Source organism: Carlito syrichta, unplaced genomic scaffold (genome assembly GCF_000164805.1).
Source record: "Carlito syrichta isolate Samal-C Ts95f unplaced genomic scaffold, Tarsius_syrichta-2.0.1 Scaffold301803, whole genome shotgun sequence".
Classification (NCBI taxonomy): domain Eukaryota; kingdom Metazoa; phylum Chordata; class Mammalia; order Primates; family Tarsiidae; genus Carlito; species Carlito syrichta.
The window spans coordinates 167,257-183,009 of record NW_007245899.1 but is presented as its reverse complement, the minus strand read 5'-3'; the positions used below and the strand labels follow the sequence as shown (position 1 = coordinate 183,009).

Sequence of the window (15,753 nt, the reverse complement as noted above, 5' to 3'; positions counted from 1 at the left end):
ATGTGGGCCTTCAGTGGTGCCAAAAGACTAAGGAAAACACTAAAATTGCCTGTGATGCAATGTTAAATTGGAAGAAGGAAAATATTAAAAAACGTTATCAGTGTTCTTCTCCCTAAACAGATAAGATTGGTGGTTTATAGGCAGGAAAAAAGACTTGTTTATTGACCTTTTGTGAATTGTGACAACTATTTGATACTTTACTCTCGAAATTTTATCTCATGCTTTTCTTAGCCAAAGAAAAATTCCTTAAAAGAATACCAAATTCTAAAGTTCACATAAGGAGTTAGGATTCTGTTGCATTTATTTTCTGGTCTCTATTGGATTTGTGTCTGTTTTTCACAGATAGTACCTCGGAATAGAAGAGTATATGACTGAAATACAAAAAATGATTTTTTAAGTTAAGGTATACTCATCAATTTTTTAATTTTTAAAGATATTCTGTGAGCCTCAGTTTTTGGAGGTGGAGGCTATGTGGAAAGAAGGCAATAGGGTGAGGAGATTGGAGTAAATTATTTGAAATACATGTATATGCCTCAGTGCCCATATGTAGGTCCCCACTTTCTTAACTCTTCATGAATATTTATCTAACATTCTGTACTGGCAAATCGCTTATAAAAAGTGACACCTCTGGCAGTTTCACTCACTTTTTCTCTGAATATACTGTCCAATAAGCAATAATAATAAAATATACAAGATTGGAAACTGTTTAAGTATATATAGATATAGAAGTTTTTTGCTGTAATGTATGATAGCCTGTAAAGTTCCTCACAGTTTTCAGCTCCTTGCCCTTGTTCTTGTCCTTGGTGAGTCTGTATTGCTGGAAGTGTATGTAGTTTATCATAACTGTGAATATTTAGCCAGTCTCCAAACTGAATTTATGCTGCTATTAAATATATGTGTGTGAGATGCTCTCATATTTTATAAAGTAACAAAAGAACATATGAATTCACTTCATCATGTTGCTCTAAGCTAGAAAGAAAATTGAGAGTGTGTTGCCAACCAAAGGAAAACGAGGAAAATAACTCTTTGCTTCTAAGGCTAAAGTAATAACTTTGTCCATTGTACAGAATGGTGACTATAGTTAATAATAATGTGTTATATTCTTTAAAATTTCTGAGAGTAAATTTTACATGTTCTCACCACAACAAAAGGATAAGTATGTAAAGTAATATACATGTTAATTAACTTAATTTAGCCATCTCACAATATACACATATTTCAAAACCTCATGTTATGCATGATAAAAATACATCAATTTTACTTGTCAGTTAAAAAATAGATTTGCTAGCCGGGCTCGGTAGCTCAGCCTGTAATCCCGCGCCTTTGGGAGGCTGAGGTGAGTGGATTGCCTGAGCCCGTGGGTTCAAGACCCGCCTGGGCAGCGAGACTTCATCTCTACAATAAATCAAAAAATCAGCCGGGCGTGGTAGTGCGTGCCTGTAGTTCCAGCTACTTGGAAGACTGAGGCGGAAGGATCACCGGAACCCAGCAGGTCGAGGCTGCGGTGGCTGGGAGCGGCCACTGCACTCCAGTCTGGGCGACAGAGTGACACTCCAACTCAAAAAAAAAAAAAATAGATTTGCTGATTGATCATAAGACATGCCAGTTATACATGTACAATAAGTTAATAATAAAGGACTGTGCTAGTTGAGTTGAAATTTTGTAATAAAAGATATAACTAATTTGTATGCAAAACTTAATACATGTTATCAAGAACTAACTTCAAAGAGTGTACTAAAATTTTAGCACAACTACAATTTTGGATCTTTAAATTCATACTGTAAGTAAAGCCAATTCTGTGTTTGTATTCACTTGCTAATTGACCCAAGAGTTTAAAAAGAACATTTAGAGTAGATGTATTCTCTAGGCCTACACTGTCCAGTAAGGTAGTCCCTAGCTATGTATGTCTGTTGGAGCATTTGAAGCATTGTTAGTGCAAATTGACATGTGCTGGTAAGTGTCAAATATACTCTGGATTTTGAAGACTTAGTCCAAGAAACACATGTAAACTATCTCATTAATAATTTGACTTTTAAAATGTGGCTACTTGAAAATTTAAAAGTACAAATATGGCTTATATTTAATTTTTATCAGACAGCATTGGTCTTGGCTATCCCATGATCTAGGTAATATGTGATGAGGGCCTGGACTAGGAATGTTAGAACATTGAAACTAGGTGGGAGAACAGATTGGGATAAATTGTAGATTGAGTCTATAGCACTTTGTAATTGATTCTGTGTGGTAGTTAAGGGGATGTCAAAGGTTACTATAAGATTTTTAATGTTGATGGCAAGAGGATGGTAATGTCATTAACCAAGAAAGGGAACATGAAAAGAAGAAGGGGTACAGATGATAACTCTTGTTATTTTACTGTACATATATTCTCAGTAGTTCATTGAAACTTGTTGTAATGTTATAAGACAGTGATGTTTAAGACTGTTCTTCCCTGTTCCACTTACTTACCTAGGATTTGAGTTCAGAAGATCAAAAAGCCTTCAGTGTTGAACATGTAAGCTGCAATGAGGGAACACATTTTGCAAATATGAGAAAGAAGGCCAAATTAGACATTCATCACAAAAATAGTCCTCCAAAACTCACTGTTCCAGTTAGTGGAAATACTATAGAATCTCATCTTAATGAAAACATCTCAAATTCAACTTCATTTAAAGATGAAAATATCATAGAGACTGATAGTGAGCCAGAAGAAGGTGAAATTACAGACTCTCAGACTGAGGATAGTTATGATGAAGACGTTACCAGTGAAGGCGGTGTAACTGCTGAAGATTCTGAGGATGAAGGTGAGTAAATAATCATCATTTAATTTTACATAAATAACACAGTCTGGTCATTGTAAAAGACTAAAACAATTAAAAATGTTAATGACTCATAGTACATCTACCAAAAGTAAACTGATTATTTTGATGACATTATTGAAAATCATGTGGTCTACCACTTGGTTATTTTTAGAGAGTAGGATGTGAATAAATGACTAATACTTGGACCTTCAGAAAGTTTCACTGTGTTGAATGTTCTAATGAATAGAACATAAAACCAAGTTACCTACATTCAGTTCTAAAAGTATTTATTAAGGCTATTTTAGGGTTAGGTATTTGAGGTCTATTTTTGTGATTGAGGTGGAAAACAAGTTGCCTTTAAAGTGTGGTTCTGGAATTCAGTCGCCTAGGTATTATGGTAAATCTAATTTTTTTTTACTTGAAGATATAAAGATACATATTTAAAACACAGAGTTTTATTTGTTTGTTTTTGTTGTTGTTGTTTGAGTCAGGGATCTCACTCTGCTGCTCAGGTTGGAGTACAGTGGCATGATCATGGCTCACTGCAGCCTTGACCTCCTGGGCTCAGGCTATCCTTTTTTCTCAGCCTCCTGAGTAGCTGGGACTATAGGCATGTACCACCACATCTGGCTAATTTTTTGATTTTTTTGTAGAGATGAGGTCTCGCTGTGTTGCCTAGGCTGCTCAAACTCCTGGCCTCAAGCAATCCTCCCGCCTTGGCCTCCCCAAGTGCTAGGGTTTCAGATACGTACCACTGTGCCTGGCCTTCAAACTCAGAATTTTATATTACAGTTGATTTCCCATATCCATGGGTTCTGCATTCATGAATTTAGCCAACTTCAGATTGAAAATACTCAGGAAAAAAGGATGGCTGTGTTTGTATTGAAAATTGTCATTACTTCCTAAATAATAAAATATAACAACTATTTAGCATTTATATTGTATTAGATATTGTAAGTAACTAGAGATGATTTTAAGTATATGTAAGGATATGCATAGGCTATATGCAATTACTACCCCATTTTATATCAGGGACTTGAGCATCCTTGGATTTTGGTATATGAGGAGAGATCCTGGAACCAAGTCCCCCACAGATACCTAGGGACAACTGTTTAGTATATGAGCCTATTTTGTTCTTTTGTTCTCAATGGAATTTCTCTTGCGCTGTTAAAAAAAAAAGTGGGCTCAATTTTTTTTAACATAAAATAATATAAAAGTATTTGGGATATTTTCAAATTCCAAGACCTTAAAAAAGAAAGAGTTGATTATTTTATGACTGTGATAGATGTTAAATATGCTGCATACCTTTATATTGATCACTTTAAATTAGTAATTGTTAATCCTAATAGCTGTTAATCCTTACTCATTGCTATATATATCATATAGCAGAATTTAAGAAGTTTTAGATAGAATTAAGATTTTTGGTCAATATATTTTTATTTTACAGATGTCACCTATGCAGTTCTTTTTTATGGCATTTAAGCTAATATTTACTCACTTTTTTCCTTGGCAGATGAGGAAAAAATTTGGCCCCCGTGTATTAGAGTAATTGTTATTAGATCACCAGTATTACAGACAGGATCACTCTTCATCATTACAGCTGTAAATCCTGCTACAATTGGAAGGTAAATATGGTTAATATTATTATATCATTCTTTCATTTATTGAGCATGTTTTGTTCACTAAGCATTGTTCTATGTGCTGTGGATACAAATGTAAAAATCTCTACCCAAAGAAAGCACCATCTGAAGAAAAAAAGGTTATGTGGACAAGTAATTACTGTGTGAAAGCATAGGAAATCTAGAGCAGCAGTGAGGAAACTGAGTAGTCTATAACCAGGAGATTAACTATAATCGACTTGAATTTTAACATTGTGTTTCAAAAAATTCTTACCATGTCATTCTAAGTGGTGCACTTATATGTTTCAAAAATTATTTAAGACACTTTACTTAACTCTGCAGAGAAAAAGATATGGAACATACTCTCCGAATCCCTGAAGTTGGTGTCAGTAAGGTAAGTTCTTTGATTTCTCATGTATCGCTCCCTATATATAATTTTTAAAATCATCATTACAGTAGAAAGCTTAGGGTTTTTCTCATTTAATAGTAAAGTTAATATTCAGTGTAGTAATGATAATGAAGACAATGCAGGATTCCAGTGCTTGAGAAAACAACAATTCCTTATCACAATTTGAGTAAACTAAATTATACTTTTTAATAGTCTGGAGCAGGAATAGAAAACATAGATTAATTTAATCTAAATATTAAAGTAGTACTCATTTAACAAATATTTATTGAGTGAAATAAATAGACTACATTTATGACAGTTCAAACATGAATTATATGTGAATTCAAGCTACTTTAGTAGGTGGTTACTCTGAATCTACTGTGGCATATTCATACAATGGATTACCATTCAGCAAAATGAACAAAGTACAACTGTGGATAACAACAGGTGAATGAAAAAATTTTTTCTTTAATTTATGTTAATGTTGGAGAAAAAAATATTAATACTAGACTTTCTGAGTTTACAAAAATTATAGAATCGCAAAGATAATTTTGAATTAAATTAAATCACAAAACAATTTTGCTATATATATATATATGTTGAGAGACAGATTTAAAAGGCAGACTAGGACAGTCACAGCAAATATGGCAGAATATTTATCCTTTATATTTTAAAAGCTCATAAAAATTTGTTTTCAAACTCCACTGTGACACCAGTAGGTAAGTGAACAAATTACATACATAGACCATTCATAATAAAGGAAATATAGTTAATATATGAAAAACCATTCAATCTTTCTAGTAACCTAAGAGATACATATGAAGGCAAGGTGTCAATTTTCATTCATCCTGTTTATGAAAATATTCCTCTTGGGAATATAATATAATTGTAATATATTAATATATTATAATATAGTTTGGTAATATCAAAAGACATGAAACTGCTTAAATCTGTTGATACAGTCGTTACTATGCTAAACAACCCAATTGGAAAAAAAGTGCAAAGAACTTAAAGAGAAAATTCACAGAGGAAGAAACCCAAATGGCTAATAAATATAAAATATTAAACACATATAAAAAGTAAGTATATTAGAAAAGGTTTTCAGTAGTAAACAGGGAAATGCAGTGCAAATTAAAAATCATAGTGAAAAGACTTTATATTACATCTCTTAGGAACTAGCAAAAATTAAAAATTTTGACAATACCAAGTTTTGGTTTAAGATATATAGAGCACCAAGAATTCTATTCTTACTATTGGTGGGAATATAAATTGGTTCAATCACCTTCGAAAACAATGAGCCTGTAATCCCGGTGGCTCAGCCTGTAGTCTCGCACCTTTGGGAGGCTGAGGTGAGTGGATTGCGTGAGCCCACGGGTTCGAGACCCGCCTGGGCAACTTGGCGAGACCTCATCTCTACAATAAATCAAAAAATGAGCCGGGTGTGGTAGTGCACACCAGTTACTTGGAAGGCTGAGGTGGAAGGATCACTGGAGCCCAGCAGGTCGAGGCTGCGGTGGCCGGGAGCGGCCACAGCACTCCAGTTTGGGTGACAGAGTGAGACTCCAACTCAAAAAAAAAAAAGAAAAGAAAAAGGAAACAATGTCTATATCCAGTTTAAAACTTGCATATACTATAATTGAGCAATTTCATTCCTAAGTATATACCCCAGAAAAACACTTGCATCTTGTACGCAGAGCATTTGCATATACAAGAAAGTTCATAGCAATCTTTTTTTTTTTTGAGTTGGGAGTCACACCCGGCTATTTTTTTAAAAAATTTTATTGTAGAGATTAGGTCTCACCAAGTTGCTGGGGCTGGTCTCGAACCCACGGGCTCAGACAATCCACTCACCTCGGCCTCCCAAAGTTGCTGGGTTTACAGACTGAGCCACTGAACCTGGCCTAGCAATCTTTTTAAAAATAGTAAAACCTCAGAAAACATCTGGTGTCTATTATCAAAAGAATAGATAGGTTGTAGTATACTTGTACAGTGGACTACCATTCAGCAAAGTAAATGAACTATAACTGTACATAACAACTGGATGAACCTCATGACTTAATGTTAAGCCAAAGAAGCAAAATAAAGGGATTTATATAAACAAAGTGCTGTGGAACAAGGAGGGAATGATTAGACCTCAGAATTGAAGATCTGGAAAACGTCTTTGAGAAGTTGATCTTGAGTGTTTCAAATCACATTTTGTGCTAAGTTTTTAGGCCGAGCATTTTGGCTCTTGCCTGTAATCCCAGCACTTGGGCAGGCTGAAGCAGGATTGCCTGAGACCAGGAGTTCAAGACTAGCCTGGGCAATATAACAAGACCTTATTTTAACAAAATTAAAAAAAAAATTTGACCAGGTGCGGTGGCTCAAGCCTATAATCCCATCACTTTGGGAGGCTGAGGGGAGAGGATTGCCTGAGCTCAGGGGTTCAATACCAGCCCGGGCAACTTGGCGAGACTTCATCTCTATAATAAAATAAAAAAATTAGCCAGGCATGGTAGTGCACGCCTGTAGTTCCAGCTACTTGGAAGACTGAGGCAGAAGGATCACCCAGCAGGTCGAGGATGTGGTGGCCGTAAGCGTGCCACTGCACTCCAGCCTGGCAACAGAGTGAGACTCCAACTCAAAAAAACAAAAAAAAAATTAATGAGGTGTGATGGCACAAACCTATAGTCCTGGATACCTGGGGAGTTGAAACAAGAGGATTGCTTGAGCCCAGGAGGTTGAAGCTGCTGTAAACTGAGTGAGACTGTCCTCTCTCTAAAATAAATACGTAAATAAATAAATAATGTTTAACGATATAGGCAAATACTTTTATTAGGTGAAAAAAATTCAAATTGTGTATATAGTATAATCTCCACTCTGTTGAAAAAGTAAGAGGTAGGACATACACTAAATTATTCAAGGAAGTTAAAGGTGAAATTAGAAATTACACTTTCCTTCTATAACCTCTGTATTTCTATCAGAAACATATAATTATATTTTTAAGAAAAGCATTAAAAATAATATGTTAAATGATCAGAGCTCAAGTTCACATCATCCTATCAGAGAGAAATTGTCCATAGTTAAAAGAGTATAGTGCTTTATAATTGCTTGGTTTCTTTTTCTCAGTTTCACGCAGAAATTTACTTTGACCATGACTTGCAGAGTTATGTCCTTGTGGATCAAGGCAGTCAGAACGGCACAGTTGTTAATGGAAAACAGATTCTTCAGGTGAGTGCATGTGAATTAATTGCCCTCACCTTATTTTTGTAAAGCTGAACTGGAGCTTTTTATTTCTGAATGCCAGAGTCATTACAGGTATCATTTGGTTCAGATCAGAGTCAAGTGAAAATGTGTTACTTGGAAGAGAGTTCCCAGAAAAGCTGGAAAAAAACTATACAGTCAGTGGATAATTGGCTGTTGAGTTTTGATCTCTAATATGTATCTGTTCCTCGTTTTTATATATGAATGCATTGTAAAGTTGCTCAAAGTAAATGTTCTTACAGCAACTCTGAGGACGCTCTTTTTTGAAATTAATGGTCATAATGGAAATGTTACTAAACTGGAAACTCCTTGAAGGCAGCAGCTGTATTTATTCAGTTAACACCAATATTTCCAGCATGTAGTGAAGTGCTTGGCAGAGAGTAAGAAAACTTGGTGGGCAACCCCCTTGGCTCCCTTCCCACTGTGGGAGCTTTTCTGTCCTTTTAATAAATCCTGCTTTCTCAAAATAAAATATAAAATAAAATAAATAAAGTAATACTAAAAAAAAGAAAACATGGCAGGAAGGGAGGAAGAGAAGGAGAGGAAGGAGGCCTTATTTTTAGTCTATAAGAATAAAAATGAAATAAAATCGAATTTTCAAGAGAAAAGTAGAGGAAAAAAGGGAGGTGTGATGCACTTACTCTGTTCTCTTAACCCTTCATCTTTTTGACTATGATTATTTGTTGTTGTAGTAGATTATTTGAAGTCTTGAGTTAGACATTTCTGATTGCATTTGGTATGGAGATAGGGAGATTAGTGGGTTTTAATAAGATACAAATTATAAGTTGCTCAGTTCAGCTGTCTACTAGATAAAAAATTTTTTTGGAATAGGAGTCTTGCTCTGTCGCCCAGGCTGGAGTGCAGTGGCACACTCACAGCCACCGCAGCCTCGATCTGCTTGGCTCAGGTGATCCTTTTACCTCAGTCTTCCAAGTAGCTGGAACCACAGGCATGCGCCACCATGCCTGGCTAGTTTTTTTGATTTATTGTAGAGATGAGGTCTTGCCAAGTTTCCCAGGGTGGTCTTGTACCCCTGGGCTAGGACAGTCCTCTTGCCTCTGCCTCTCAAAGTGCTGGGATTATAGGCAAGAGCCACTGTGCCCGGCTAGTTAAAACATTTTTTATGGGTCATCCATCTCACTCTGTCACTCAGGCAGGAGTGTGGTGGCAGCCTCATAGCTGCCACGGCCTCAACCTGCTGGGCTCAGGTGATCCACTTCAACATTCCGAGCAGCTGGAACTACAGGCATGTGCCATCACGCCCAGCTAGTTTTTTGATTTATTGTAGAGATGAAATCTTGCCAAGTTGCTCAGGCTGATCTTGAACCCTTGAGATCAGGCAATCCTCTGATCTCCCCCTTCTTGTGTGTCTATTTCTTTGAGAACCATTTTAAATATTTTAAAAATTATAATCAGGGATTACTTACAGAAGACATAAAATAACCATATGTGACTGTTTTGGACTTCTGTTTTGTAAAATTTTTCCCTTCTAGCCGAAAACTAAATGTGACCCCTATGTACTTGAGCATGGAGATGAAGTGAAAATTGGGGAGACTGTGTTGTCCTTTCACATTCACCGTGGCAGTGATACCTGTGATGGCTGTGAACCAGGGCAGGTTAGAGCCCACCTTCGCCTTGATAAGAAAGATGAAGCTTTTGGTACGTGAAACATTGTTGAGTGTTTTTTCTTTAATTGACTGTCTTTTAAAAAGAATCAGCCAGCTACTGGCTTCATATCTAATTGATATGATACCATATTGAGATATATTTGTAAAAGGCTGTCAGCCTTGCATCTAATTGATATAATGATCAAGATATATTTACATTTACATGGGATTAAGAAATGACATGTATTTGAAATTTGAGACCTAGGATAATTATGATTGTAGTTGATATTTTTGTGTGATAGTTTATCTGTGTGATGTGTAGCAACAGGTTGCTTTCTGAGCAGAAAAGAGCCTATAATCAGCTGTTTTTGCTAATATAGTGTAATAGGCGTTTGAAGCAGACTGGGAGGTAGCTAAATGTCCTTCAAGAATAATTATACTTGAAAATTACTAAGGGAGTAGATTTTATTTGTTTTCACACACATACAAAATTGATAAGTATGTAGGGTAATGCATATGTTATTTAGCATGATTTAACTGGTTCACGGTATATATAATACTAAAATATGTTGTGCACCATATATAATTTTTATTTGTCAACTAAAATAAATAATTTTAAATATAATTGTAACACAGATATAATAAAGATTAGTTTCCTTTTAGCATCTTTTTTATTGATACAAAAAAAGTCATACAATATTTGCATAGAAAATAATAGACCAAGGCATTAAGGGTTATTGGTTGATATGCCTTCTGTTCTATTAATAGTTTGTGTTGGTATATTGTCTGTGTGTACCATTATTTTTTATAATAAAGAACACTATAGGATATTGCTGTTGTACTTTTAACTCACTCATCTAAAGCTCTCCAAATTTAAATAGATGCTTTGAACTACTAAGAGGTAATCTTTTTTCATAATTAGTTTTTCCCCCTAAATGCCAAGTATGCATGTTCATTGTTTATTTTTTGTTTTCTGATACTAATTTGAAAATTAGTTACACAGTAACATGAATCTTGGGTTCTGTGACTTTTATTTTCATTTTGCATGCCTGTGTTCTTTTGGAAATTTATTTAATATTTCTGTATTTGAGATTCTATTATAATAATACTGCAAAATTTAGATGTTCATTGTTCATTTTGGTATCTATACTGTAATCTTACAATCTTTGGTGTCCTTCTCAAGTAGGTTTAGTTACCAAAATGCTCAAAAGACATCATCACAAACCAAGATGTTTTATATTAATGTTTATTTCAATTTCTGGTTAATAGGAATGAGTTACTAGTGGTCTATATTAGCTTTTTATTAATTAAGTAACATTAGTATTATTTTCCACAAAATCGGATTTAGTAGATTTTTTTCTTTAACTAAACTTACTCTTTGTCTTTTAGTTGGTCCAACACTAAGCAAGGAGGAAAAGGAGTTGGAAAGAAGAAAAGAATTAAAGAAAATACGAGTAAAATATGGTTTACAGGTAAGAATTTTAAATACTGTTTCATGTGTTAAACTGCATATCAGGTTTGAGTAAAAATGCCTTTAGAGATGCTGAATACATTTTATACAAATAAAGAGTTTCTTAGTATGATTTTGAGATTTATTTGATTTCTATTAGATGACTGTTCTGGTATTTATAACCTAAAAACTGTTGAGGTTGGAGTAGAAAAATGATTTTAACAGTCAGTCTATATTTGAATATCCATTTCTGGCTTTCAAAAAACTTGCATTAAGATGCTATTGACATAGCTGGGCACAGTAATCCCAACTGCTCCAGAGGCTGAGGCAGAAGAATGACTTGAGGCCAGGAGTTCGAGGCTGGAATGAGCTATGGTATAGCCATTATACTCTAGACTGGACAGTATAGCAAGAGACCCTGTCTCTAAAAACAAAGAAAAAAGATGCCATAGTTAGAGTTTTAATACTACCTGATTTCAAGACTCATAAGCTACAGTGACTACGACTATAGTATTGGCATGAAGATAAACAAATAGATGGAATAAAATAATGAGTTCAGAAATAGATCTGTATGTATGTGGATAGCTGGTTTTCAGCAAAAATATAAAGGCAGTTTGGTGGAGAAAGAGTGGTCTTTTTCAGCAAATGATGCTAGAATAGTTGGATGGCCACATGCCAGAAACAAAGAAAAGGGCTTGATCTATGCTTTATACCATATAAAAAAATGAACTGAAAATGGATCGTAGATAGAAATGTAAAACCTCAACTTTCAAACTTTTAGAAAACACAAAGAGGAAAGGGCGAAGATTTCTAACACCAGATGCATAATCCATAAGAACAAATTGGTAGTCTGCATTTTCTCAAAATTAGAAACTTGTGCTCTTTCAAAGAAATTATTAAAAGAATGTAAAGACAAGCCACAGACTAGGAAAAATATTTACAAATCATCCATCTGATAGAAGACTTGAATCTAGAATATATTTTTGAAAACTTGTAAAACTCAATAGTAAGAAAACAACTCAGTTAAAAAATGGGCAAAAGATTTGAATAGATACTTTGCCAAAGAAATATACAGATGGCAAGTTAGCGCATGGAAAGATGTTCAGTATCATCAATCTTTAGGGAAATGTAAATTAAAAACACAGTGAGATACTGCTACACATCTATTATAAAAATACCACTACACAACTGACTATAAAAATGTCGGAAGTGATGTAGAGGAGCTAGAAATCTCATATAGTATAAGTGGAAATGTAAAATGGTGAGTTGCTTTGGTCAGCATCTTAAACAATTAAACATACGCCTATTATATGATTAAGCCATTTCACTCCAAGATAGTTACCCAAGAGAAATGCAAGCATATTGTTATACAATGACTAGTAAACAAGTATTTATAGCTTTCGTTTTTGTAATAGTCAAAAACTGGTAAAAACTCAAATGTTCATCATATATGACAAACAATGGTGTATCCATATGGTGAAATACTATATAGCAATAAAAAAGCAGAAACTGTTGATAAAGGTTACAACCTGGATGAATCTCAGTTTTACTGAGTGAAAGAAACCAGACAGAATGAATATATACAGCATGCTTCTAGAACTTTTGGAGCAGGTTTGCTGTGCCCTGTTTTCCAACTTGTCTGAGTTTGGTAAGACAATGCACTCATGCAAGAAGTTACATCAAACAGGTTTATTACTTACAGGTAAGCAGCAATGGACAACAGAAACCTAGGATTCATTGTGAACCAGTCCCTCAAGACTCAGAAAGCTGCTTTTCTGGGCAGATGAAGTTTCAACTGTGTGTGCCTCACTTGTGTAGCACATGAGGGACCCTGGAAAGCAACCTGCCCTGTGTTATTATATACCTCAGGGCCATGGACTCACTGGACTGAAGTGTTGAAGGACATCCCTTTTCTAGGCAAGACCGCAAAAGAGGCTGGGCGGTTCAGTCAGTCCTTTCTTATCTCAGGATGTTACATTCCCAGCACATTCTAGAGTTATTCTTGAGAACTATAAGCAAGAAAATGAGATAACTGCCCTGCACCATATATATAAACTTCTAGGAAAGCAAATGTGTTGTGACAGATCAGTGGTCTCTTGGACACAAGGGAGGAATGAGACAGAGGGAAGGTCTGGAAGGATGGATTACAAAGAGAGACAAGGACACTTTTGGGGGAGATGGGTATGTTTATTATCTTGCTTTTAGTGATAATTTAATAGCTATGTAAATCTCAAAAGTATCTCATTGAAACTTAAGTATATGATTTATTGTCTATTAATATCACAATGACTCTTTTTTAAAAAGTTACCATTTAATTCTGTACAGCAGGTTAGTCTTTCCAGGTTACTTTTGAGAAACTTAAGCTCAGGGTCCCTAGCTACTAAATTATAGAGCTAGGTATAGGATGTAGGTCTTAAAATATTTTTACATTTCATGGAGACATGGAAAAAGAAGTTGCTGCCACGATAACATGTTTTTCTGCAAAATTATATACTTTTTGTTATTGTGCTAAGGAAGAGAAATCATAATGGAAAAAATGTCAAGATAGTCCAATTTGGGAGGAAAATAGAAGTCATATAAAGAGAGAATAAAATGTTCTCTCAAAAACTTAACTCATTTTCTTTATTATCTTCTGGGGGAAAAATTCAATAGGGTAGGTGGTTCTGTTTTTCTTCTCTGTTGAAAAGCAAAATTAAGTAAAATCTTCCGTACTTCACTTGAGTTTCTATTCAGTCCCTAGCATCTCTCTGGATGAATGTCATACTTAAATACATATAAGGAAGCAATAAGAAAGGGAAAGGGAAGCCTTCACTGAGCCCCAAACTGAATTGACTACCTCTTCTTTGTGCCATGCCACATCTTGTGTATACCTTTATTGTTTAACCAGTCACACTGTAGCAGGCCGAAGACTTTGTGTCTTCCCTCTGACATTCTGTCACGTAGCATGGAGCTTGACACACTCTTTACTCAGCAGTTTTTTTGCTGAGGGACTGATTAGCCATTTAAATAGAGCTGTATTGAAGCAAAAAGCTATTGTTATCACCAGGGTAAAAGATATTTGGCTTTTTCTCATTTTTTAACGTGCTTTTCTTTTTCTTTCTTTTTTGAGTTGGAGTCTCACTCTGTTGCCCAGGCTCAAGTGCTCATGGCTCATGGCTCATGGCTCATGGCACATGCTCATGGCTTCTGTAGCCATGACCTTCAAGGTTCAGGTGATCCTTCTGACTCAGCTTTCCAAGTAGCTGGAACTACAGGTGCAAACCACCACACCTGATGAATTTTTTTGATGTATTGTAGAAAAGAGAGCTCGCCAAGTTGCCCAGGCTGGTCTCGAACCCCTGGGTTTAGGCAGTCAGTCCTTTTGCTGCCTCCCAAAGTGTGTGCCACCACACCTGACCTTAAAGTGTTTTTCTATTTTTCCTTCCAAGAAACAATATCAAACAATTGGTAGTTCATATGACAATATGAAAACACAGCATTAAGTCAAGATATACTATATTTTCACCACATTATCTTCTTATCATTTATATTGTGATATAATTTGAAATATTGTAGTTTATCTTCTTTAATTGTTTATAGAAACCACATTGAAACATGTGACAAATGTACAGAAATTACATGTTTACTATCAGCTTTCTTTTCCTCATGAATATTTTGTGTTTACTAAGAATACAGACTACGAAGATGAAAAGAAATTGAAGAATCCAAAATACAAGGATAGAGCTGGAAAACGTAGGGAGCAGATTGGAAGTGAAGGAATTTTCCAAAGAGATGATGCTCCTGCATCTGTTCATTCGTAAGTATTGAATTACCATTGCTGGAAACCTCCTTTATTCCATAATCATATGCATAGGGGTGTCTGACTTATAGGGCTATATACAAGGGAGAACCCCAAAAAACCTGGAATTTATTTATAAAAAAATGTGTATTTATTCTTAAATATTTAAACTTCAGTCACCTTCAAAGTACTCTCTGTTTGATGCAGTACATCTATCGAGACACTTTTTCCACTGCTCAAAACAGTTTTTGAACTCGTCAATTTGAACACCTTTTGGTACTTCTACCCTCAGCAAAATGTTTCCCTTTGAGGACTTTTTTCACCCAGGGAAACAAAAAAGTGCTCGAAGTGAGATCAGGTGAATAGGGAGGGTAGAGCACCGGAGTCATGCCATTCTTTATCAAAAACTGTTGAACACTAAGCTCAGTGTGGGCAGGTTGTTCATGTAAATCACCCATCATGAAATAGGCAAACATGTTGAAAGAATCTCCAAAAACAAAATTTCACTGAAACTGAATTCTGCCTCTCAAAACAATGCTAGCTGGTACACTGACGTTGATGGGCTCCTAGAGCACATAACCCAGCAGGTAAGCCTATACTGTAAGGGGCCTGCCCTCCTAAAGATAATCGTGGGTTTTGGGGGGTTTCCTCTCGTATTCTGATAGGTGACTTTTAAAGGAAAAGTTTTAGGACAAGATGGAAACATTGAGTCTATTTACACTTCCTCCTAATATTAAAATTCCATTATTCCCTCCCAAATTACTGAGCATATACGTGAGCACCCATATTATTATTATTATTATTATTATTATATTTTTTTGAGTTGGAGTCTCACTCGGTCGCCAGACTGGAGTGCAGTGGCCGCTCCCGGCC

At 35.4% G+C, this 15,753-nt stretch overlaps 1 protein-coding gene across 1 annotated transcript in view; it reads left to right on the top strand.

Moving 5' to 3' along the window:
• The window catches only part of AGGF1 (angiogenic factor with G-patch and FHA domains 1), a 39,843-nt gene that overhangs the window by 16,893 nt on the left and 7,197 nt on the right, over positions 1-15,753 (top strand). Inside the window, exons 6-12 of the mRNA XM_008055265.1 lie at positions 2,468-2,798; positions 4,309-4,420; positions 4,757-4,808; positions 7,911-8,012; positions 9,539-9,704; positions 11,042-11,124; positions 14,771-14,898. Coding sequence (XP_008053456.1) covers positions 2,468-2,798; positions 4,309-4,420; positions 4,757-4,808; positions 7,911-8,012; positions 9,539-9,704; positions 11,042-11,124; positions 14,771-14,898 — 974 coding nt within the window. The remainder of the gene's footprint in view (positions 1-2,467; positions 2,799-4,308; positions 4,421-4,756; positions 4,809-7,910; positions 8,013-9,538; positions 9,705-11,041; positions 11,125-14,770; positions 14,899-15,753) is intronic.